Consider the following 27,335-nt stretch of genomic DNA (forward strand, 5'->3'; position numbering starts at 1 on the left):
CTCGGTGTTCAGAGCCCTGCTTGTCCTCAGTGCACAGAGCCCTGCTTGTCCTCAGTGTACAGAGCCCTGCTTGTCCTCAGTGTCCGGGAGCCCAGCTTGTCCTCAATGTCCGGGAGCCCTGCTTGTCCTCAGTTTCCGGGAGCCCTGCTTGTCCTCAGTGTCCAGGAGCCCTGCTTGTCCTCAGTGTCCAGAGCCCTGCTTGTCCTCAGTGTGCAGAGCCCTGCTTGTCCTCAGTGTACAGAACCCTGCTTGTCCTCAGTGTGCAGAGCCCTGATTGTCCTCAGTGTACAGAGCCCGGCTTGTCCTCAGTGTCCAGAGCCCTGCTTGTCCTCAGTGTGCAGAGCCCTGCTTGTCCTCAGTGTACAGAACCCTGCTTGTTGTCAGTGTATGGAGCCCTCTCAGTGTACAGAGCCCTGCTTGTCCTCAGTGCACAAAGCCCTGCTAAAGTGCCCTGATCTCTCTGCCGGCTTTCTCAGTCGACATCTGCATGGACCCAAAAACAGGCTAGCCTGGCCAGGTAGGTGGCTTATGAATCGTACAGTTGTATGTATCTTCTACCTGCCTTTCACCGTTCCCTACATGATGGCACAGTCTGACATATAAGTTGTGTATGTGAAATATAACTTATATCTCTGACTGTGCCATCATGTAGGGGGCGGTGAAAGGCAGGTAGAAGATGGAGTAGGCTTCCCAGCAGACAGTCTGACTCACTACAGTTCTCGCCAGAAATCCTCTGTGCTGCTGTGCTAATTCTGTAATAAATTTAAGAGGCCTCAGCCTCGCCCAAGCAAGAGGCAAAAAAGGTAAAGTGTGTGGCTTATAAATGGACTTGTTTCTATTTTCTACCTGCCTTTCACCACTCACTATATGATGTCACAGTCAGAGATATGAGTTATATACAGTATCTGACTGTGCCATCATGTAGTGAGCGGTGAAAGGCAGGTACTCAGGTGGAAAACTTTTTTTTTTTTAAATCAACTGGTGCCAGAAAGTTAAACAGATATGTAAATTATTCAAACAGTGAGATAGGAAGGGGGGGGGGAGAGCACACAAAAGGCAAACTACACCTGTCCTGGATGTCAGCACGGCCTCAGCAAACCAACTCTATGTCTCCTGCGGGGTGCACGTACACAAAGTATGAAGTATCAATAGTAGCAAACAACAGAGCACGTATGTGCACTCACCCCTCAGTGGAAACCATTGTGTGTAGAAGTCCGGTAACGGGAAGCTGGATCACAGCATCAGCGCAGGTAGAATGGCGCTTGGAGGCTATGCCGGCAGTTTTGCACGTAAGTGAGTGCTTCTTCCGGCCTCACGCACTTGAGGCAGGAAGAAGCAGGCATGTACGTGCAAAACTGCTGGCGTAGCCTCCGAGCGCCATTCTACATGCGCTGATGCTGTGATTCAGCTTCCCGTTACCGGACTTCTACACACAATGGTCGGGGAGTGCACGATATCTAAATGATTTCTATTAAAATGTTATAATCCTTCCAGTACTTATTAGCAGCTATATACTACAGAACAAATTATTTTCTATTTGGGATTTCTTTTCCGTCAAGACCACAGTGCTCTCTGCTGACACATCTGTCCATTTTAGGAACTGTCCAGAGCAGGAGAAAATCCCCATAGCAAACATATGCTCTGAACATTTCCCAAAATGAACAGAGGTGTCAGCAGAGAGCAATGTGGTCGTGACAGAAAAGAAATCCCAAATAGAAGAGAATTTATTCTGTAGTATACAGCAGCTAATAGGTACTGGAAGGATTAAGAATTTTTAATAGAAGTAATTTACAAATCTGTTTAACTTTCTTAAAAAAAAGTTTTCCACCGGAGTATCCCTTTAAGGTGAGTAGAGGCAGGAGCCAAGTTGGACTGGGTATCACAGACAGAGATCCCAAGTTGGCACAAAAAAGGAGGAGTTCAGTGTTTTAAGGCACTTGGTGTAGTTAAGGTGATTGGCATTACCATCCCTCAAAGTACCCCATAGCCTCAAGCGCACTGCACCCCCTATTCCTTTCTGTGGCAAATATTCATATACATACTGGGCGGGAATAGGGGCGGGGCAGAGGTGGGGCCAGGGTGGAGTCTTACTAGGGGCCCTTGCTTTATTTGGTCCGGGGGCCCTGAGTGGTGTCAGCCTGCCCCGGTTTCCATCACTCCTGAAGTTACTAAAACAGCATAGCTTGTGGGGCTACACCATTTGCCCAACTCCCATTAAAGTCAATGAAAGCTACACAAATTACCTAGCTATTCTGACTAACTTTAGTGGCTGCAAAATAGGCTGGAGGTGACCGGAAAAGCAAAGCAATGAGATGAGACAACCCCAAAGCAAAAAGCACAAAACTACTAGAAGCGACTAATGGGCAGACATCAAAATATTATCAGGATACAGGATGTGTCAGCAACAGGTCAGGAAATGTATTAGAATAGTCATTGGCCCCATAAGGGACCATTTTGCTTACGAGTAGCATTCTAAGCCACAATATATAGGAAAACCACACATAGGTTATTGACCATTGCACTACCCCCGTTTATCCAGTAGGTAAACATTTTGTCACCAATTCTAACCTTAGAAAGTGGGGGCTTGCAAAAAGTAGAGCTAGATGACTGGATAACACATGATGAGGATGCTGGACCAGGTAAGCTGGCAAGGTAGCTGCTTGTATCTAAGGAAACTATTCTGACCATAACATTGAGTTAGGGAATTTCTGTTTAAGCAGTTCTAGGCTGCAGCATATTTCTGTAAGAAATGTTCGTGATTGAAGTAAACACTTCACCAATGAAGCCTGTCCTTTTATTAGATCTGTCCAGTGCAGTACATTACAGTCTAATGATTGATATTTGAGATCGGACTGGCCAATATCAGGGAATTAAATTATCTCTGAAGTTGAGGAAGTTTTTATTTACAACAGACATGGGGAGAGCAGCTCTTATTTATAAGGCTCCCTTCATCCTAGTGATAAATTAATCGGATTTATTTACACTCTGACCCTGTTAGACAGATAATTAAAACCAGCCAGAATGCTTAACATGCACTAAGGTAGAGTCAGGGAGATGAAATCTGGAAAGAAATACTTAAAGAACATTATCCGGCATGAGCAGGTGTCATTACATCACGGCTCTGCCGAGCTATGAATGACAGAAATTCTGGAAACTTTTAGCAGAATTTTTATTAAAATGCCATTGCTATTTTTGAGGTGATCGTCACATTTTGCACTGCATCTATCACTGAGACATGCCATCGCAGCCTTTTACGACCAGTTGTCCTCCTTCACTCTGTCCACTAATTCATCTCTGCAAGACTAAAGCACAACCTTTATTAATAGCTCATCATTGCCTCTGAGTGCCTGCACCTATAATCAAGTACAATAGAACCTGCCACTTATGAAAACAGCTATTATGTCCGTGCCACTGAGCTCACTGGATGGTCTCATAGAGCCAGCAACATTTTTACCGATATGGAGCTGTGAATGGCAGCACAGAAAAACAGTGCTATACATGACAACTCCTCTGCTAATATTTGTCTGATGTCCTCCAACATACTATAAATCTGTACAAATTCTATGTAGTAATGAGTCCAATGGAGTTCAAATGGAAGTAATGTATAGCAGAACCATCAGTTTTACAGCGGGTGAAATTAGTATTGAACAGGTCACCATTTTTTTTTTACCATGCGTTGGTAAGAATCCAAGTAATTGATACATGCAAAGAAATTAAAACAAATAAGAATGTAAATTAAGTTATGTATAATAATTTGAAATGACACAGGGAAAAAGTATTGAACACGCTTACTTATATTTATTTAACACTCTAGGAAATAAAGTGGCAGTACTGCTCTAAAGCAAACAGGATACTCGAGCCCATGTACTTCTGTCACTATGGGAGGCCAAGGTCCTAAGTCAGTGGCTCCGGCGGTGCTGGGAACCAGAAAGACACGGTAACCCACACTCACCGCAAGGCTTCAGCCTGATGACTCCGCTTCCAATCCTTCTACGGACCCAGGTCCAGACTCGCTGCAGGGTGCTTTGAGCGCCCTGCAGCGAGTCTGGAACCGGGTCCGTAGAAGGATTGGAAGCAACGTTGTCAGGCTGAAGCCTTGCGGTAAGTGCTGGATACCGTGTCTTTCTATACTAGAATATTATATTTATTAAATACTTTGTACAAAAGCACAAAAAATTTTTAACCCCTCCACATATGTGGGATGTAACCTGTTTTCTGCTTATGAGATCAGAAATGCTTTTGACTTGATAAACGGAGAACTCCCAAAAGCTTGTCTCTACAAATTACTGTTAGTCCAATAAAAAAAGGTATTACAAGATTCTGCAACATTCTATGATTTTGCATCCGCATCACTGGACCAATATGGCTACTCCCAACTACTGTCTTTATTACACACATAACCATAAGAATGTCTGATTTCTAAATTCTGCAGGTCAGAAAGTACTTGCTTATGCTGGACGTACGTAAGGATCATGTCAAGTTCTGGCGTCCTCAGATTCTATTACTAGTTTCCAATCCACACAGCCACAAAAACCTCATCACTTTTGCAAATGATCTAAAGAAAAGTGGCCTTTTTGTTCTGGGACATGTAAGTTTGGAAGAATTAGGTAAGTGAAGCTAAAAAGAATGGTTAACCTTTATTTCCTGTATTGTCGAATGAATAATTCAGTGTTCATTTTGCCAGAGAGCATACATACTTACATGCTTATGCTGATATCATGTACTTGGTCAATAAGAATAAAATGTCAATTTGTACCCACCATGTTAGCAAACCTTTTTTCATCGGGTGACTGTCTGACACCACAGGGTAGTAGTGCAAGCAGTTGGTGCTTGTCTACTCATCCAAGTCTCATGCCCATTAAAAAGGTCATTGTGCTGATATTGTTTTCTTCCACCAAATGGTATAGTGTCCTTCTAGATGTTCAGTCTTTAAAATAGTTTTGGTTTTATTTTATGGAATAATTTATTTCTTAAAAACAGAATTCTGTGGATTTTGCCTACAGATTAAATAATGCTAAACGTTTGCCATCCCCTGACACAGGGTATTTGTTTACTACTTACTATTTAGGTTGAAATTTAAGGGTAAGTCCACACACAACATAAGACTGTGCAGATTTGCAACTGCAGATTCAGATAGTTTATTGCTTAAAATTCAAAAATGCAAAATAACTCACCTTATCAATGTCTTGCCAGTCACTGTGCCAACACTTTTCCAATCCAAAGTTGGTCGCTGTTCACTCTGCTCCATGATGTGTAGGTCACATGTGCTTGCTGCCAGTTCATCATTGGAGCCAAGTAAATAGAGACTGAAGGGTGAAATGTAATCTACAAGATGATCATTAACATTTTATTGAGGATTTTTACTCCCCCAATAATGTCAAAGGGGAAAATCTGCAACAAATGTGCAACCAAAACTCAAAAGAAATTGATATGCTGCAAATCTGCAGCAATTCTGCCCTGTGTGAATTTACTCTAATAATTTTTATATAAATAAAAGACACTTCACTTCTCCTAAGTTGCTATAACAACCTTGTAAGGTAGACTCTCAGATCTAAGGTTAATAAGCTGTGTTATACAAAAAGAACATTAAAAGGGTGGATTTGTATTACATAAAGTGCTTTTCATTTCGCAATCACATTCAGCTTATCATTAAGCGGAGTTGGCACTTTAAGAGAACAAATTATATATCTCCTATTCAAAAGGTAGCATTTCCAGGACCTCAATCAATGAACTGATAATACTGTGGGGACAGAGGTTATTCTTGTAATAATGTGTTTCTCCATGGATAAAGATATGTAGAGTTAAAGGGGTACTCTAATGGAAAACTTTATTATTTTTATTTTTTTAATCAACTGGTGCCAGGAAGTTAAACAGATTTGTGAATTTAAAAAAATATTTGTATCACTAGCACTGGAGGGATTTAATTCTGGCAGCCACTCAGTCGCTGAAGGGGTCCTGGCGGGTCCCCCCAAAGGTACAAATGAGTAATAATAATAAATATTTGCAAATCGGCGCACCGAAAAAAATATAAATAAGGGTGGTATTCGAAGGGTGGCCAGTTGTTTCCTGAATATCAGGGTTGATAGGGAGAGATTCAATGTTGACATGAAATTCCACTAAAAGTAGTAGATATAAGTTATAAATAAATAAGCATATATTCAAAAACCTCTGTTAATACAGGTGGTGGATCAGAAGTTCATTATGTATAACTTGATAGCACTTACTGAAAAATATATATTACAGATGTCCTGAAGTAATGTCCAGTAATACACTTAACGAGAGCTTTTGTGTTCACAAAATATACCAGGCACTGAGAATGACAGAAGCATGAACGTGAATACACTGTATCTGATATATGTAACAAGTGACTGCTTTCCCGTTACTTCAGTGTCTGAATGATCCTTCATTCAATTACATGTAGTGAATACAAGCTGTTTAACAATGTAGTTGCTGAAGGTAAAGTATTTGATCATAGTACAATACCTCCGCGCTCCTTGCGTTGGTGTAGCGGTCCACGGCTTCCTCACACGTCACGTGCCGACTAATGTGTTTCCACGCTCGGTGTCAGGTCGGTATCCGCGTGATGCAGGAGACTAGCGGCGGAGGTGCAGGGAAGGCTGTAGTGTCCGGGGGTGACAGCGGCTGCACGCGCCGGGAGGATTGCTCCGGCCGAAAAGCGCCTCACCGGCGTGGCGCACGCTGAACAATAGAATAAATTGCAGTAATGCCTGGGCACTGTTCAGTGACGTTAGTGTCATAGGGCATGGGGATTAGATCCTATGCATTTCGGATAGTACGCTATCCTTCCTCAGGGATGGGTGGTACCCCAGGTACCTGCTACTTATATCCTCTGTTCCTTACTGTTCCGGCATGTACAAACTTCCAATATTCTGCCACTATTGTAATTTTGATTCAACACTTATTTGCCCAAACGCATAGCCTATTGTATGCAGAATTGTATACTCCTAGTCTATTTATATGTAGCATAGAGGCTTTCTTCATTCGGAATCCAAAAAATAGGATTTACATGTTACTAAACGCAGTGGTAGGAATAGGATACCACAAAAAACGCATATAAAACGCAGGTTAGACAAAATACTGTCTGAATAGTGGTCAAAACTAGAAAACTTACAAAATTGTACTAAAGGCACTACTTTTCACACAGGTTAAATAAAATACTGTTAAAACAGATATAGAGTCCAGAAAACTTTTGGTGGCATATTAGGTTCACTATTCTTTGCAGTAACAATTCCTTGTTATGTTATATTATTTATCATTTATTATCTATATTTTTTATATATCCTATATGCTTCTATAAAAACGCAAAAAGCTCCAAGTCTGTGTTCAGGCCAAATGGTGTCATGGAGTTCAGGTTGAAAATCCAACGGGTCTCAGCCCTGGACATGTTAGCCAAATGGTCCCCTTCAATGTCTTTTAATCACTTCTAAACCGAAAAAGTTGGAGTTCCTAAAGGAGGCATCGTGTTTTTCCATATAATGTTTTGGCAATGGATGTCCCAAGTATCTCCTTTCAATATTATAAATATGTTCCCCTATGCTGGTGGATAGGAGACATTTGGTCCTGCCCACATAAGTTTTACCACATGGACACTGAATGACGTAGATTACGTTTTTTGATTTGCAATTAATATGTGTCTTAATTTTCTGTTTAAAATTGCCATCCCAGCTCTCCACTGTCAGTTGGGGAGTAGTTTTTCCCATCTTTTTACAGCATTTACACGAACAACAGTGGTAGAATCCTGGTGGTTGTAAAAATATCTGGTGATCTTCTTTATTCAGATTTTTCACTGTGGGTGCTACCTTGTTCCCAATATTTGCTGTCTTCCTAAAAATGAACGTTGGTTCCTTTTCAATCAATTGTCCCGCCATGGGGACCAGATTTGCGCCGGGCCATTCTAACCTCTATATGGGATGCTGGGAGGAGGCCACTATCCTCCCAGGCATCGGCCCGGCGTCGAAGCTGGTCCTATGGCGGCGTTTTATAGATGATATTATTTTTATCTGGAAGGGGTCTGAAGAATTATTAAAGGAATTTTTAACTAATTTAAATAAAAACGATTTGTATCTTGTTTTTACCCCTACTATTAGTTTTACAGAAATTAACTTTTTAGATCTTACTATAGATAATAAGTTAGTAACCAAAACTTATAGAAAAGCTACAGACAGTAACAGTTACATTAATCTTAACAGTTGCCATTTACCAATCTGGCTGAAAAACATTCCACGCAGTCAATTTATTCGCCTTAGGAGAAACTGCACGGAAATAGAGGAGTATGATAAGGAAGCTACAGACCTACAGAACAAATTCACAAAAAAAGGTTATGATAAAGAAAGCTTGGAGATTATTGCAGAAGAAGTGAGAAAAGTAGAACGGAGAGAGTTACTTACCAAAAAACCAAAAGGAATAGGAGACAAGAATGACGCAACTATTAAAGTTCCCATTATTACTATATATAATAACCAAAGTAATATTTTTAGAAAAATAGTACGTAAACACTGGGACATCCTGAAGGGAGACCGAACTGTGGGACAATTGATTGAAAAGGAACCAACGTTCATTTTTAGGAAGACAGCAAATATTGGGAACAAGGTAGCACCCACAGTGAAAAATCTGAATAAAGAAGATCACCAGATATTTTTACAACCACCAGGATTCTACCACTGTCGTTCGTGTAAATGCTGTAAAAAGATGGGAAAAACTACTCCCCAACTGACAGTGGAGAGCTGGGATGGCAATTTTAAACAGAAAATTAAGACACATATTAATTGCAAATCAAAAAACATAATCTACGTCATTCAGTGTCCATGTGGTAAAACTTATGTGGGCAGGACCAAACGTCTCCTATCCACCAGGATAGGGGAACATATTTATAACATTGAAAGGAGATACTTGGGACATCCATTGTCAAAACATTATATGGAAAAACACGATGCCTCCTTCAGGAACTCCAACTTTTTCGGTTTAGAAGTGATTAAAAGACATTGGAGGGGAGGGGACCATTTGGCTAACATGTCCAGGGCTGAGACCCGTTGCATTTTCAACCTGAACTCCATGACGCCATTTGGCCTGAACACAGACTTGGAGCTTTTTGCGTTTTTATAGAAGCATATAGGATATATAAAAAATATAGATAATAAATGATAAATAATATAACATAACAAGGAATTGTTACTGCAAAGAATAGTGAACCTAATATGCCACTAAAAGTTTTCTGGACTCTATCTCTGTTTTAACAGTATTTTTTTAATCTGTGTGAAAAACAGTGCTTTGAGTCCAACTTATGTGGGAAAAGTAGTGCCTTTAGTACAATTTTGTAAATTTTCTAGTTTTGACCACTATTCAGACAGTATTTTGTCTAACCTGCGTTTTATATGCGTTTTTTGTGGTATCCTATTCCTACCACTGCGTTTAGTAACATGTAAATCCTATTTTTTGGATTCCAAATGAAGAGAGCCTCATAGCTACATATAAAAAGAATAGGAGTATACAATTCTGCATACAATAGGCTATGCGTTTGGGCAAATAAGTGTTGAATCAATATTACAATAGTGGCGGAATATTGGAAGTTTGTACATGCCGGATCAGTAAGGAGCAGAGGATATAAGTAGCAGGTACCTGGAGTACCACCCATCCCTGAGGAAGGTTAGTGTACTATCTGAAATGCATAGGATCTAATCCCCATGCCCTATGACACTAAGTGACATCACTGAACAGTGCCCAGACATTACTGCAATTTATTCTACTGCTCAGCGTGTGCCACGTCAGTGAGACGCTTTCTGACCGGAGCGATCCTCCCGGCGCGTGCAGCCGCTGTCACCCCCGGACACTACAGCCTTCACCGCAACCTCTGGATATGTCAGCCGGCATTGCAACCTCCGCCATTAGTCTCCTGCATCACGCGGATACCGACCTGACACCGAGCGTGGAAACACATTAGTCGGCACGTGACGTGTGAGGAAGCCGTGGACCGCTACACCAACGCAAGGAGCGCGGAGGTATTGTACTATGATCAAATACTTTACCTTCAGCAACTACATTGTTAAACAGCTTGTATTCACTACATGTAATTGAATGAAGGATCATTCAGACACTGAAGTAACGGGAAAGCAGTCACTTGTTACATATATCAGATACAGTGTATTCACGTTCATGCTTCTGTCATTCTCAGTGCCTGGTATATTTTGTGAACACAAAAGCTCTCGTTAAGTGTATTACTGGACATTACTTCAGGACATCTGTAATATATATTTTTCAGTAAGTGCTATCAAGTTATACATAATGAACTTCTGATCCACCACCTGTATTAACAGAGGTTTTTGAATATATGCTTATTTATTTATAACTTATATCTACTACTTTTAGTGGAATTTCATGTCAACATTGAATCTCTCCCTATCAACCCTGATATTCAGGAAACAACTGGCCCCTTCTTGCTCAGTAAGTGTCAAATACCACCCTTATTTATATTTTTTTCTGTGCGCCGATTCGCAAATATTTATTATTATTACTCATTTGTACCTTTGGGGGGACCCGCCAGGACCCCTTCAGCGACTGAGTGTCTGCCAGAATTAAATCCCTCCCGCGCTAGTGATACAAATATTTTTTTTAATTTACAAATCTGGATAACTTTCTGGCACCAGTTGATTTAAAAAAAAAAAAAGTTTTCCACCAGAGTACCCCTTTAACTCTACACATGTGCTGGTATATGTCTTCATCCCATTATGACAGGGTACCAATATTTATATCATGTATGGGAAAATCACGATGGGAGGTAGTGAAAAGGATATTATTAGCATTCCTAATAATCTTGTACAGAGAGGAGGTTAAAGTCAGGATTACTGGTTGTCTAGGCCAGAAAAGGGGTAAATATTTCATACCTGGTGTCTGGTGAATTACTCTCGATCTTCCAATGCTAAAGTTGTGAAAACTCATTGTTGCTGGAGATGCGCCTGTAATTTTTTGTCTATGATGGGTAGACAACTTTATGAATACTTCCAGGCAGTGGGCTTTAGTGGGCTCTTTTATGTAGAAGTGCCCAAGATACTCACAAAGCAGAATATGCATAGAATTATTTCTTCATAACCAAGAAATTCTACAACAATTATAAAGGTTTTATTCATCAAGGGTGGTGTAGGTGAATGCTTTTTCTACACCATTAATTTGTGTGGTGGTAATGTGTTCCTGCACCAGTTTTATTAAACAGTACACATTTTTTTTCATATTACAGTTCAGGACACCACTTTATTTGATTCTTCCTCTGCAACTTTTCAACCTGTTGCGACAATTTGTGAAACTTTTTATTTATGCTGTTCACAGCCAGTTTTATAGGGCAGGTCTGGGCTGGTGTAGATTTGAGACAATTTGAGGGACTTTAACCAAAAGTCGCTTATGATAAATTTATAGCCACTGCAGAAAAACCATCTTGATTCTGACATACCTAACACAATCATGAGAAAATCGTCTACTTGAAGAATTGCAAAAAAGACGCACAATAGAAACTGCGACAAATTTAGAGATAAATATAGAGCAAAAATTTAGTCTGCATACAATGATAAAATCCCCCATTGTTATTTTCTAGTCATGTGTATGGTGATTTTTCTGTAGATTATTTTTAAGCAGTTTTTGTCTTATTTGCAGATGTGCTGCCTTCTGACCCGCTTCAGGCTCAATCGGATTTCTGGTTACAGCTAGTAGATGAGCTCAACATCAAGGCGTTTGTCAACTTGACATTGTCAGATTCTGTGAGATATGGAGCTCAGCAATTGCTCTTCATTTCTGGATTAGGTAGGTTCTCCATTGTTAACCCCTTCATTAACCAGCAATTTTTTTTTGTTTTGCTCACTTTTTTTGCTCCTCACATTCTAAGATCCATAACTATTTTATTTTACCATTGACAAAGTTGTGTTAGGACTTCTTATTTGTGGGACAGGTTGTACTTTTCATTGGCGCACTTTATTTTATCATATAGCGTATTACGGAGCCAGGGTTTACAGTATGGTAAATCTGAAATGATATCTTTATTCTATGGATCAGTACAAGGTACAATTTTTGTTTTAAGGTAAAAAAATTAAGACTTGAAGAAAAAAAAAAGTTTGATTAATGCCATGTTTTGACTCCTGTAACTTTTTTATTTTTCAACTACTGAGCTATGTTATGGTTTCTTTTTTTGCACCATGATCTGTAGTTTGAGTAGTAACGGTACCACTTTTGTGTATATATGACTTTTTGTTCACTTATTATTATGTTTATTCTGGAATGTGATGTGACCAAAAATCAACAATTTTGGTGGTCGGAATTTTTTTGCTTTTACGCATTTTACCATGAAGCATCAGAAACATACTTTAATGGTTTGGACAATTACAAATGCGGTAATACCAAATAAGTTTATTATCTTTTTTTTTTACAGTGTTTTATCTAAACAATGGGAAAAGGGGTGTGATTTGAACTTTTATTAGGGGAGGATTTTTTTGGTATTTATAAAAACAGTTTTTAAACTTTTTTTTACACATGTTTGCCTATCATAAGTCATCATTAGATGTCTTACATAGATCAATGTAATACTATTGCATTACATTGATCTATGTTTTCGGCGCTCGATTGTTAAGGGCTGCCAAAGGCAGCCTTAAGAAATCACTGCTCCACAGAGCATCGGGACAGGTAAGTCCCCGTTCTTCCCTGGCAACCCATCTGCAGCCCGTGATTGCATCGGAGAGCTGCAGATGGGTCCCCTAGACCCCAAGAATTACCGGCATTTAACATTCAACCATGAAATTTCAACCCTGAAATTTTAGCTGCTTCTTAAGTGTGTACACTAATTGCTAATTTTCCATAGACTTTTATTTTAGTGCACATTATTTGATGAAAAATACTCCTGTATTTTATTCTCATCTAAGCCTGTATTTAATTCCTATTTAAGCCTGTATTTTATTATTATTATTTTATTTCTGTATTTTGCTGTTGATTTTTCACTGTGTATACATAGCCTAAGGATGTCAGTTTATCTGCAAACTTAATTGTGTTGTTAAAGAAACAGTTATAAGGGGAGAGGGTTGTTCATAGACAATGGGGGACATGTTTATGTTCAGTAAGTTAAAAAATCTGTGACTGGAAAACTACATTCTGTTACTGAATATAAGACCATACAGTTTTCATTGTCTAAGTTTTTCCTGTTGAAGTCAGTGAAGCAAAACCACAATGGATATACTTTTTAATTTATTTATATTTAAGGTGTGGAAGCCCAAAATGATCTAATTTACATTTATTTTAACTTCTGAATACCATGGGGAAAAAACAAAACACATTGCACTTGTTAAGTTAATCTGTATATAGGCAGCACTTTTATTGTTTTTATTGCAGTGCTTTACAGTGAAGTACTTCCTTGGCATGAGCATGTAATCCTTTACTTTATGTTTATGCCGCTTTGTGCTGTCATTTTTGCTTGGTGTTTTCCAATTAACACAGCAATTATTTAGATATTATCACATCACAAACTTAACAATTAACAGTATATGAACAAAGGAGATATCTACCAAAGGAAACACTTCTGTAAAGTGTCTACTTAATCTGTATCACTGAATATTCATTTCCTTACTAATATATTACAAACATGTCTCTATTCAGAATAATCAGAATACACTGACTGCATAAAATGTAAGCACTTTAAAACACTCCCATTCAAGTTGTAACATATTGATTGATCAGGATCTATGTCCTTTTTTTTGTTTTTGTTTTGCAGGCGGAATGAGACCAAACACTGTTATCATGGGATTTTACACCCGCTCTTCCCCAGATGAACTTCTACGAAATGAACTTGAAGTGGACCACAGTAGATCATCTCCCTTAATGTATACCTCCACTGGAAGGAAAAAGTCCACTGAAAACTTTTCTGCATGGGAATATGTTGCCATTATATCAGATTCTATAAAGATGTCCAAAAATGTTGTGCTAGCAAGATACTTCTCAGAGTTTGATAGAACTCTAGTCTGCAGTGTGAAGGGTAAAGAGACGTATATAGATGTGTGGCCGTTAAACCTACTGCGACCAGATAGCGCTACCTATGTGAACACCTGCAGTTTATTCCTCCTTCAAATGGCTTGTGTACTGAACATGGTAAGATCTTGGAAAAAAGCCAAGTTGCGTTTGTATCTGTGTGTAGAGAGTGAAAGCGGTCTGCATGGCCAGGAAATTAAACTGAAGCAGCTACTAAAAGACCTCCGCATCAAGGCCTTCATCCATACAGTTGTCTGGGACCCAGTAGTTGCTCTTCACTGGCATAAGCAGGTAGGAGAAAATTCAGGAACTATGGGAGAATCTTACCTGAACTTCCCAAACAACTCAATAAGGATATCAAGTGACTATTTGGAAGCTGTCAATCAAATGATTCTTGGGCAAAATCCCCACTTACCCCCAGCTGTCAGATTCTTGTATCTGCCTCGTCCTCCTGCAGACACATCTGTCTACAACAAGTTCCTGCACCAGGTGGAGATGATAAGCAGGAATTTGGGACCAACATTGCTCATCCATGGGATCACTCCTGTTACAAGTACTGAGCTCTAAGATATACATAATTGTGACCTGGACCTGGTCCATGCTCTTAAAAAGGGGGCATTTACATACAAGAATACAATTCAGGGAACCACACATTGACAGTCTAACTTATGCTCACTGGTATGAGTGAGATCTCTCTTTTATTTTTATTCTGCAACTATTTGCTTTGAAAATCGATGTAACTAAAATTGGGTCTTAGCATTTTTGCCAGATATAAAGGCTATTGGTACATTAAAAGTATCAGTATGATTAGAAAAACAAATATTTTTAAAATGCACTATGCACCTTTTGCAGAGTGTTCATGGTAGCTAAGTGTTTGAATCTGCTACTAGTGGGTGTGTGCACTGCACATCAGGAATCACTGTTGTACCGGTATGGACTGATAAAGACAAAGAGATTAGTTATGCTTAGGTATTGATTTATGCAGAAATGCCTAACTTAACGAAGATAACTTACTTGAGCCCATGTATCACTGTGTTCATGGGAAGTCATGGTGAATGCTATTAAGAAGAATATAACAATACATACAGTCTGCTTCAGTAAAAAAGGCTTGCTATTAAAATATTGCCAGTCATTGTCAGAGGACAATTCCACCGGAATCCAACATATGTTGTTCAGTAAAGAAAGATATTAATAGTGGATATAGATAATGAAAACACAAAACATATCCCAAAAGTTTTCAATATCATTATTCACTTATTTTCTAAGGAACTAAAAGGTCTAATGTGTCTATAAAAAAAATTCCCTAAACCTTGGTATGTGATGCTAGTGTGGATAATACCTGGAATTGGCCCTTCTTTTTCTGATTATGAGGGTGTCACTGCCTCTTTATCGGGGACATTACATTCTCATTCAAGGCTTTCCATTAAAGGGGTACTCCGGTGAAAACCTTTTTTCTTTTAAATCAACTGATGGCAGAAAGTTAAACATATTTGTAAATTACTTCTATTAACAAATCTTAATCCTTCCAGTACTTAATAGCTGCTGAATGCTACAGAGGAAATTCCTTTCTTTTTGGAACACTGATGACATCACGAGCACAGTGCTCTCTGCTGACATCTCTGTCCATTTTAGCAACCGTGCAGAGCAGATGTATGCTAAGGGCAGCATGGTGGCTCAGTGGTTAGCACTGCTGCCTTGCAGAGCTGGGGCCTTGGGTTTAAATCCCACAAAGGACAACAATAAATAAAGAGTTATTATTATTATAATGACGTCAGCAAAGAGCACTGTGATGTCATCAGAGAGAATTCCAAAAAGAAAAGAATTCCCTCTGTAGTATTCAGCAGCTAATAAGTACAGGATAGATTAAGATTTTTTAATGGAAGTAATTTACAAATCTGTTTAACTTTCTGCCACCAGTTGATTTAAAAGAAAAAAGGTTTTCACCGGCATACCCCTTTAAGCTCTCTTAGACTATGAACACACACTGTATTTTGAGCCATAAATAGCTGAAAAAATGGTCTAAATGCAAAAACATGCACATAAACAGAAAACCTGCAGAAAATAAGGCTGACAATAAGGTTTAAATTGGTGTGTGAACATAGCCTAAGTTTGATTCATTTCTCTTGTGTCCTACACTAAATGCTTTTTACTTTGGGACTCTAGAATACAATTACACCAAGCAACTGCTTTCTACCTTTTTCATCTTCCTTAAGTCTTCCTGACAATTTTAGCTCTATCTATCTTTGACTCTGAACAATAACTTACAATACAGATATAAAGACAACAGAGTAATGCAATTGCGCATCAATGGAATAAAGATTCATAGATTTTGTATTACCCTTAATGAGACATTATAATTCCATTTTTTATTTTAATACTTCATTTTCTATGGAGGGTTTGTCTGCAAAACTTAGTAAATGGCCATTGATCTGTTGGCTGATTTTTACACTATGGTAAAATTAGTAACAGGTTTGGAGATAAAGACAGATAGATGTAAAGCAGGGCTTTCCAAACTGCGTGCCGCGACATTGGTCACTGTTCTAAAGCGGGCACGGCCCAAACGGCTGATCTTGAACAGGCAGCGGCACAGCGAGCACTTTAAATCAGTGAGCTGCCGGTACTGACAAGTGATGCCCCTGACGTCGGTCCAAGGAGTAAGTCACTCGTCAGTGTTGCACTGCCCAGAGAAGGACGAGATGCAGGCTGAACCCAAGTCTGTCAGAGCACGCCCAGAGATACAGGCCAGGTAAAAAAAATAAAATAGCACAGCGAAGAATCAGAGTAAGGAGGAGGGGAGAATGATGTGGCACAGTGGGTGATAAAGGGGGAGGGATTGAAATGGCAAAGGGGGGGATGAAGGGGAGAATGGTGTGGCACAGGGACTGATAAAGGGGGGGATTGAAATGGCAAAGGGGGAGATAAAGGACGGAATGATGTAGCACAGGCAGGGCCGGATTAAGAGCATCATGGGTCTGGTGCTGAAGATTTTTTTGGGCCTAAAGTTGACATGACACAACAGCTGGGTTGCGGCTATTTGTGGGTTTTAGTGCAATGCCATTTACTTACATTATGTGCAAACAGCATGATACACAGGGTGTGACGTAGGTAGGTATTTAATTGGGTTGTTAGCTGGCTAGATAGGTAGCTTGGTCGTTTGTAAGCTTGCTGGGTAAGTAGTTAGGTAAGTAACTAACTAGGCAGCCATGTAGGTTGCTAGCCAGTTACGTAGATAGTCAGGTAGGTAGCTAGCTAGCTATAATCCCTATCAGGGCTGTTTTTACACATTGGTGGGCCCAGTGCAAGACTGTAGAGGAATAGTGGTGCAGTTGCCCATAGCAACCAATCAGATCGCTTCTTGGCTTTTGAGAAATGAAAGAAGCGATCTGATTGGTTGCTATGGGCAACTGCACCACTTTTCCTCGGCACAGGTAATCTGCTTATAGGCCTTTATGTTTAAAATAGTTGATCTATTATAACCAGGGTTATTAAGGCTGCCTGGAAGACAGAGCACTTCATTATGTTGGTACAGTTCCCACCCTTAGGTGCAGTATAGTTCCCCCACATTAGGTGCAGTACAGTTCCCCCACATTAGGTGCAGTACAGTTCCCCCACATTAGGTGCAGTACGGTTGCCCCACATTAGGTGCAGTACAGTTCCCCCACATTAGGTGCAGTACAGTGTCCCCCACATTAGGTGCAGTACAGTGTCCCCCACATTAGGTGCAGTATAGTTTCCCCACATTAGGTGCAGTACAGTTCCCCCACATTAGATACAGTATAGTTTCCCCCACATTAGGTACAGTATAGTTCCCCACATTAGGTACAGTACAGTTCCCCCACATTAGGTGCAGTACAGTTCCCCCACATTAGGTGCAGTATAGCTCCCCCACATTAGGTGCAGTATAGTTCCCCCACATTAGGTGCAGTATAGTCCCCCACAGACATACAGCCTTCAGCCATATACAGTGTATGGCTGGAGGCTGTATGCCTGTTTACTGCCCCAGTGTTCCGACCACCGCTCCTCCGGTCCAAGGACCCCGGGGATCGGGGTCACGATCTACTGCTATGGCCTATGGGCCATAGCAGTAGGTCCCGGGACCGGAGGTCGGAACACTGAAGATGATGTGCCGCTGGTGACTTACCATGCGCGCTTCCTCCTCGATGCTCCGTTCCGCTCTGCTTTACTCCTATGGGCACACGCACGGGACGTCAGTGATGTCCCTGTATGCGCTACCTACCGGCGGCCCCTGAGTTTTTAAAGTTAACGCGGGGGCCGCCGCAGAGAGGTAACCACTGGGACATCCTTGTGTCCTAAAAATATTTTTCGGGACACAGGGATGTTCTGAATGTGACGGGGGCCCCCTGCGGGCACCGGTCATCTCATGGCCGGCCCTCTTTTTCTGTAAATATAGCTGTCGTGGGCCACCCATGCTATTCACTGGGCCTATTTTAACGTAGGGGCCTGGAGCGGCAGCTCCATTTGCCCCTACGTTAATCTGGCCCTGAGCACATGGGATCAAGAGGAAGGGGAATGATGTGGCACATCAGGGGAACAAGGGGGGGAGGCAATGGCACAGTGTCTGATCCAGAGGGGGGATGAAGTGACAGAGGGGGATCAAGGGCGGGATGAAGTGGCACAGTGGGGGATCAAGGGGGTTATGAAGCGGCACAGGGAGTGATCAAGGGGGAGAAATGAAATGGCACAGGGGGTGATGAAGTGACACGAGGGATAATGAGGGGGGGGGGTAGCAAAATGGCACAGGAAATAGAAGCCACATCTGTAATGCTGATATTGGATACCAGTATCACATTGCACATCATAGGACTCACGGCGCAATACGTGCACTTGGCGGTAGAGCAAGGGGTGTGTCACCGAACTGTTCATGCCTAAAAAGGGTGTTACCAACATAAAAAGTTTGGACAGCTCTGATCAAAAAGTAGATCTAAAGTTTATATTGTCTATGTTTACCCTTACAGATTGTTTTATTGTTGTACTGTACCTCTTTCCTTATTCAGTGCCTTATAGAATACATTCTTATGTCAATATTGTGGAAAATTACCATTTATTATATAAAGTACATGTTTACTTATTTCACAGTCTTATGGTTGATTTTTATTCTATACTGTAGTGTATAATGTGGTGGCTTTTTGAGCCCTTTTTTCAGTCATTATTGTGTTTACACACATCCATTTAAGGTTTAAAATGAGACTCAAAAAACACTGTAAACATAGCCTGGTGTAATTTTTGCTTCTTTTTAAATTTTCATTATGCAAGGTATACCTTTCTGTGAAAGGAAAAAATAAATATACTTAGCAAATAGTACACAAACACACAGTATATATTTCGCATAAATTATATTGTATGTAAGCATACATTCCCTTTACATATTTGAGCAAAAAGCCCTATGCTTGAAAAAGTTCACTTGTTGTATTTCTTTATCCAAATGACACATTTTGGCTTACATTTGTCAAATAGAAAAAGCAATGTGAATTTGTTCTAGTATAAAAGGACAGATAAAAAAGTGATGTAAAAAAAACAAACAGGCACTGTAGACAGAAAAAAAAATGAATCAAAGACTAAACGTAATTTAGTCAGGGTTTGAACACAGTATTATGGTCATTATTTTAGTCAGTATTTTTGACAGTACTTTTAGTCAAAACCAGTAGTAGAAGTGACCAGATAAACTCATAATGGAATATTTGCATCATTTTCTATATTTGGAATCCATTCCTGGTTTTGTATAATAATACTGACCAAAGTACTACACATTAACCTGGCCTTAAAGGGTAATCTGGAAAAACAAAGTGCAGGCAATTAAACAGATTTATAAATTACTTAATTTAAAAAAAATGGATGCCATCCAGTACTTATCAGCTGCTGTTGCCCTGGAGGAAGTTGTGTAGTCTTTCCAGTCAGACACAGTGCTTTCTCCTGCCATCTCTGTCCATGTCAGTGAATAAGAAGAGACTAATTATGGCTAAGAGTAATTATAGCTACTCTAGGCAATCCTGCTGCTGATATATTTGGCTTACTGAGGATTGCCAGGGCCAGATAAAACTGTAGAAAAGTGCTAGCTATTAGATATGTATTAAAGGGGTAATCCAGTGTTTAAATTGATCCACAGCATAATGAATAGGTGTCTGATTGCAGGAGGTTCACCCTCTGGGACCTCCTGTGATCCCCAGAATGGGCCCCCAAAATCTCCCAGCTGTAAGGAACTTTTGGATTATTTGCATACCAGAACAGATAGTACCAGCAAGAGAAGAGAGTGCTGACAGAGACCCAAAAAGACAAAACAGATGGAAGGGAAGTATATACAACAAAATGTCCCTAGAGGTTAAGACCCTCATAACTGAGATACCTTTTACTTTTTTATTATTGTTTTTATATATATATATATATATATACTTGTTCTATGTATTATTTTTATTTATTTTTTTGCTTAAAGGGGTTCTCCAGTGCTTAGACATATTATCCCTTATCCAAAGGATAGGGGATAAGATGCCTGATCGTAGGAGTCCCACCGCTGGGGACCCCCGGGATCATGCACGCGGCACCCCGTTTGTAATCAGTCCCCGGAGCGTGTTCGCTCCGGGTCTGATTACCGGCGACCGTGACTTCACGCCTCCGCCCCGTGTGACGTCACGCTCCGCCCCTCAATGCAAGCCTACGGGATTGGGCGTGACAGTACGCAGAGTGCCTCGTGCAAGATCCCGGGGGTTCCCAGCGGCGGGACTCCCGCGATCAGGCATCTTATCCCCTATCCTTTGGAACCGGAGAAACCCTTTAAGCATGCCCATTGTTACGCCGAGCGCTCCGGGTCCCCGCTCCTCCCCGGAGCGCTCGCTACACTCTCCCCGCTGCAGCGCTCCGGTCAGATCCACTGACCCGGGGCGCTGCGATTCCGCTTCCAGCCGGGATGCGATTCGCGATGCGGGTAGCGCCCGCTCGCGATGCGCACCCCGGCTCCCGTACCTGACTCGCTCTCCCTCGGTCCTGTCCCGGCGCGCGCGGCCCCGCTCCCTAGGGCGCGCGCGCGCCGGGTCTTTGCGATTTAAAGGGCCACTGCGCCGCTGATTGGCGCAGTGATTCCAATTAGTGTCTTCACCTGTGCACTTCCCTATATCACCTCACTTCCCCTGCACTTCCTTGCCGGATCTTGTTGCCATTGTGCCAGTGAAAGCGTTTCCTTGTGTGTTCCTAGCCTGTGTTCCAGACCTCCTGCCGTTGCCCCTGACTACGATCCTTGCTGCCTGCCCCGACCTTCTGCTACGTCCGACCTTGCTTCTGTCTACTCCCTTGTACCGCGCCTATCTTCAGCAGCCAGAGAGGTGAGCCGTTGCTAGTGGATACGACCTGGTCACTACCGCCGCAGCAAGACCATCCCGCTTTGCGGCGGGCTCTGGTGAAAACCAGTAGTGACTTAGAACCGATCCACTAGCACGGTCCACGCCAATCCCTCTCTGGCACAGAGGATCCACTACCTGCCAGCCGGCATCGTGACAGTAGATCCGGCCATGGATCCCGCTGAAGTTCCTCTGCCAGTTGTCGCTGACCCCACCACGGTGGTCGCCCAGCAGTCACAACAGATAGCGCAACAAGGCCAACAGCTGTCTCAACTGACCGTTATGCTACAGCAGTTACTACCACAGCTTCAGCAGTCATCTCCTCCGCCAGCTCCTGCACCTCCTCCGCAGCGAGTGGCCGCTCCTGGTCTACGCCTATCCTTGCCGGATAAATTTGATGGGGACTCTAAGTTTTGCCGTGGCTTTCTTTCCCAATGTTCCCTGCATCTGGAGATGATGTCGGACCTGTTTCCCACTGAAAGGTCTAAGGTGGCTTTCGTAGTCAGCCTTCTGTCTGGAAAAGCCCTGTCTTGGGCCACACCGCTCTGGGACCGCAATGACCCCGTCACTGCCTCCGTACACTCCTTCTTCTCGGAAATCCGAAGTGTCTTTGAGGAACCTGCCCGAGCCTCTTCTGCTGAGACTGCCCTGTTGAACCTGGTCCAGGGTAATTCTTCCGTTGGCGAGTATGCCGTACAATTCCGTACTCTTGCTTCAGAATTATCCTGGAATAATGAGGCCCTCTGCGCGACCTTTAAAAAAGGCCTATCCAGCAACATTAAAGATGTTCTGGCCGCACGAGAAATTCCTGCTAATCTACATGAACTTATTCACCTAGCCACTCGCATTGACATGCGTTTTTCCGAAAGGCGTCAGGAGCTCCGCCAAGATATGGACTCTGTTCGCACGAGGCGTTTCTTCTCCTCGGCTCCTCTCTCCTCTGGTCCCCTGCAATCTGTTCCTGTGCCTCCCGCCGTGGAGGCTATGCAGGTCGACCGGTCTCGCCTGACACCTCAAGAGAGGACACGACGCCGCATGGAGAACCTCTGCCTGTACTGTGCTAGTACCGAACACTTCCTGAGGGATTGTCCTATCCGTCCTCCCCGCCTGGAAAGACGTACGCTGACTCCGCACAAAGGTGAGACAGTCCTTGATGTCTACTCTGCTTCTCCACGTCTTACTGTGCCTGTGCGGATGTCTGCCTCTGCCTTCTCCTTCTCTACTGTGGCCTTCTTGGACTCTGGATCTGCAGGAAATTTTATTTTGGCCTCTCTCGTCAACAGGTTCAACATCCCAGTGACCAGTCTCGCCAGACCCCTTTACATCAATTGTGTAAACAATGAAAGATTGGACTGTACCATACGTTTCCGCACGGAGCCCCTTCTAATGAGCATCGGATCTCATCACGAGAGGATTGAACTTTTGGTCCTCCCCAATTGCACCTCGGAAATTCTCCTTGGACTTCCCTGGCTTCAACTTCATTCCCCAACCCTGGATTGGTCCACTGGGGAGATCAAGAGTTGGGGGCCCTCTTGTTCCAAGGACTGTCTAAAACCGGTTCCCAGTAACCCTTGCCGTGACTCTGTGGTTCCTCCAGTAACCGGTCTCCCTAAGGCCTATATGGACTTCGCGGATGTTTTCTGCAAAAAACAAGCTGAGACTCTACCTCCTCACAGGCCTTATGATTGTCCTATCGACCTCCTCCCGGGCACTACTCCACCCCGGGGCAGAATTTATCCTCTCTCTGCCCCAGAGACTCTTGCCATGTCTGAATACGTCCAGGAAAATTTAAAAAAGGGCTTTATCCGTAAATCCTCCTCTCCTGCCGGAGCCGGATTTTTCTTTGTGTCCAAAAAAGATGGCTCCCTACGTCCTTGCATTGACTACCGCGGTCTTAATAAAATCACGGTTAAGAACCGCTACCCCCTACCCCTCATCTCTGAACTCTTTGATCGCCTCCAAGGTGCCCACATCTTTACTAAATTGGACTTAAGAGGCGCCTATAACCTCATCCGCATCAGAGAGGGGGATGAGTGGAAAACGGCATTTAACACCAGAGATGGACACTTTGAGTATCTGGTCATGCCCTTTGGCCTGTGCAACGCCCCTGCTGTCTTCCAAGACTTTGTTAATGAAATTTTTCGTGATCTGTTATACTCCTGTGTTGTTGTATATCTGGACGATATCCTAATTTTTTCTGCCAATCTAGAAGAACACCGCCAGCATGTCCGTATGGTTCTTCAGAGACTTCGTGACAATCAACTCTATGCCAAAATTGAGAAATGTCTGTTTGAATGCCAATCTCTTCCTTTTCTAGGATATTTGGTCTCTGGCCAGGGACTACAAATGGATCCAGACAAACTCTCTGCCGTCTTAGATTGGCCACGCCCCTCCGGACTCCGTGCTATCCAACGCTTTTTGGGGTTCGCCAATTATTACAGGCAATTTATTCCACATTTTTCTACCATTGTGGCTCCTATCGTGGCTTTAACCAAAAAAAATGCCGATCCCAAGTCTTGGCCTCCTCAAGCGGAAGACGCCTTTAAACGACTCAAGTCTGCCTTTTCTTCGGCTCCCGTGCTCTCCAGACCTGACCCTTCCAAACCCTTCCTATTGGAGGTTGATGCCTCCTCAGTGGGAGCTGGAGCTGTTCTTCTACAAAAAAATTCTTCCGGGCATGCTGTCACTTGTGGTTTTTTTTCTAGGACCTTCTCTCCGGCGGAGAGGAACTACTCCATCGGGGATCGAGAGCTTCTAGCCATTAAATTAGCACTTGAGGAATGGAGGCATCTGCTGGAGGGATCAAGATTTCCAGTTATTATTTACACCGACCACAAGAACCTCTCCTACCTCCAGTCTGCCCAACGGCTGAATCCTCGCCAGGCCCGGTGGTCTCTGTTCTTTGCCCGATTTAATTTTGAGATTCACTTTCGTCCTGCCGATAAGAACATTAGGGCCGATGCTCTCTCTCGTTCCTCGGATGCCTCAGAAGTTGAACTCTCTCCGCAACACATCATTCCACCTGACTGCCTGATCTCCACTTCTCCTGCCTCCATCAGGCAAACTCCTCCAGGAAAGACCTTTGTTTCTCCACGCCAACGCCTCGGAATCCTCAAATGGGGTCACTCCTCCCATCTCGCAGGTCATGTGGGCATCAAGAAATCTGTGCAACTCATCTCCCGCTTCTATTGGTGGCCGACTCTGGAGACGGATGTTGTGGACTTTGTGCGAGCCTGCACTATCTGTGCCCGGGATAAGACTCCTCGCCAGAAGCCCGCTGGTTTTCTTCATCCCCTGCCTGTCCCCGAACAGCCTTGGTCTCTGATTGGTATGGATTTTATTACTGATTTACCCCCTTCCCGTGGCAACACTGTTATTTGGGTGGTCGTTGATCGATTCTCCAAAATGGCACATTTCATCCCTCTTCCTGGTCTTCCTTCAGCGCCTCAGTTGGCTAAACAATTTTTTGTACACATTTTTCGTCTTCACGGGTTGCCTACGCAGATCGTCTCGGATAGAGGCGTCCAATTCGTGTCTAAATTCTGGAGGGCTCTCTGTAAACAACTCAAGATTAAATTAAATTTTTCTTCTGCATATCATCCCCAGTCCAATGGACAAGTAGAAAGAATTAACCAGGTCTTGGGTGATTATTTGCGACATTTTGTTTCCTCCCGCCAGGATGACTGGGCAGATCTCCTTCCATGGGCCGAATTCTCGTATAACTTCAGAGTCTCTGAATCTTCCTCCAAATCCCCATTTTTCGTGGTGTACGGCCGTCACCCTCTTCCCCCCCTCCCTACCCCCTTGCCCTCTGGTCTGCCCGCTGTGGATGAAATTTCTCGTGACCTTTCCATCATATGGAGAGAGACCCAAAATTCTCTCTTACAGGCTTCATCACGCATGAAGAAGTTCGCGGATAAGAAAAGAAGAGCTCCTCCCGTTTTTTCCCCTGGAGACAAGGTATGGCTCTCCGCTAAATATGTCCGCTTCCGTGTCCCTAGCTACAAGTTGGGACCACGCTATCTTGGTCCTTTCAAAATTTTGTGTCAAATTAATCCTGTCTCTTACAAACTTCTTCTTCCTCCTTCTCTTCGTATCCCTAATGCCTTTCACGTCTCTCTTCTTAAACCACTCATCCTCAACCGTTTTTCTCCCAAATCTGTTCCTCCCACTCCTGTTTCCGGCTCCTCGGACATCTTCTCTGTCAAAGAGATCTTAGCTTCTAAAAAGGTCAGAGGGAAAACTTTTTTTTTAGTGGACTGGGAGGGTTGTGGTCCTGAAGAGAGATCCTGGGAACCTGAGGACAACATCCTAGACAAAAGTCTGCTCCTCAGGTTCTCAGGCTCTAAGAAGAGGGGGAGACCCAAGGGGGGGGGTACTGTTACGCCGAGCGCTCCGGGTCCCCGCTCCTCACCGGAGCGCTCGCTACACTCTCCCCGCTGCAGCGCTCCGGTCAGATCCACTGACCCGGGGCGCTGCGATTCCGCTTCCAGCCGGGATGCGATTCGCGATGCGGGTAGCGCCCGCTCGCGATGCGCACCCCGGCTCCCGTACCTGACTCGCTCTCCCTCGGTCCTGTCCCGGCGCGCGCGGCCCCGCTCCCTAGGGCGCACGCGCGCCGGGTCTTTGCGATTTAAAGGGCCACTGCGCCGCTGATTGGCGCAGTGATTCCAATTAGTGTCTTCACCTGTGCACTTCCCTATATCACCTCACTTCCCCTGCACTTCCTTGCCGGATCTTGTTGCCATTGTGCCAGTGAAAGCGTTTCCTTGTGTGTTCCTAGCCTGTGTTCCAGACCTCCTGCCGTTGCCCCTGACTACGATCCTTGCTGCCTGCCCCGACCTTCTGCTACGTCCGACCTTGCTTCTGTCTACTCCCTTGTACCGCGCCTATCTTCAGCAGCCAGAGAGGTGAGCCGTTGCTAGTGGATACGACCTGGTCACTACCGCCGCAGCAAGACCATCCCGCTTTGCGGCGGGCTCTGGTGAAAACCAGTAGTGACTTAGAACCGATCCACTAGCACGGTCCACGCCAATCCCTCTCTGGCACAGAGGATCCACTACCTGCCAGCCGGCATCGTGACACCCATTCTACATGATCCACTCATCTTTTTCAGCAATGGAATTTGCGCAAAGCACATACAGCAAAGAGCATGATTACAATGTGTAGAGAACACCACATATAATTATACTGTATATATTGTTATATTTTTAGAGTTGGAAGCTGAAAATACCAGACCAACAAGAGACTTCTTCCATTCAAGCCTTGATATATTGTATAGTGATAGTGATGTTACAAGGTTCTAGGTGTTAACCTTCAACTTCACATTCAAGTACTGTTTTCTAATAATATAATAATGGTAGATTTGTATCTGGTTTTTTATTTATTTTTTTTATTTTATTTTAAGAAGAGGTTGTTGGGTTTTCATTTGACCACAAAATCAAGAGGTCTCATCTTTCCATAAAGCCTATAAGCTGAAGTAGCTGCTCGGGAATTAGAGCCTCATGAAACTTTCTTTAGCTCCTGTATGGAGAGAGATTTCAAAGTGAAATAACACTGTGCTTTTTCTAAAAATGTGAATTAATGATTCTAAAGAAATGGGATTGTAAATAAAATCGTGTATATGAAAAGTGAAGATTTACTTCAGGCTTTTAGCAAAAATGCACATTTGAGACATTTGAGTGTGCATTAGCCTGTGGAAACTCTGACAGAAATTCTAGAAGGTGGCTTTTTATAGCATTAAAGTGTTTTTTTTTTCTATTTTAATTCCTCTCTAGAGAAGTAATTGTTTTATTCTAGCCCCCTCCCCCACCACCCTGCCTCTACTTTATGAAGCATTTCTTTTTAAAACAGGATTTGTCCAGGACTGAAATGCAGAATTTCAATTTTCCCTAAACTTATTATTGTGACATCAGAAGGAGAGAATATCCTGAAAAACCATAATAAGTGTTAGATGTGAGGAGACGCACTGCCATAAGG

The 27,335-nt window shown here is 42.8% G+C and overlaps 1 protein-coding gene across 6 annotated transcripts in view; it reads left to right on the forward strand.

Moving 5' to 3' along the window:
* Positions 1-15,462, forward strand: part of LOC130361886 (solute carrier family 12 member 9-like) — a 338,026-nt gene extending 322,564 nt beyond the window's left edge. For all 6 annotated transcript variants that reach the window (XM_056565518.1, XM_056565522.1, XM_056565523.1 and 3 more), the window contains exons 11-13: positions 4,433-4,607; positions 11,659-11,805; positions 13,757-15,462. In XM_056565518.1, coding sequence (XP_056421493.1) covers positions 4,433-4,607; positions 11,659-11,805; positions 13,757-14,577 — 1,143 coding nt within the window. In that variant the 3' untranslated portion in view covers positions 14,578-15,462. The remainder of the gene's footprint in view (positions 1-4,432; positions 4,608-11,658; positions 11,806-13,756) is intronic.
* Positions 15,463-27,335: the final 11,873 nt, after the last annotated feature.

This window comes from Hyla sarda, chromosome 3 (assembly GCF_029499605.1).
Source record: "Hyla sarda isolate aHylSar1 chromosome 3, aHylSar1.hap1, whole genome shotgun sequence".
Lineage (NCBI taxonomy): Eukaryota > Metazoa > Chordata > Amphibia > Anura > Hylidae > Hyla > Hyla sarda.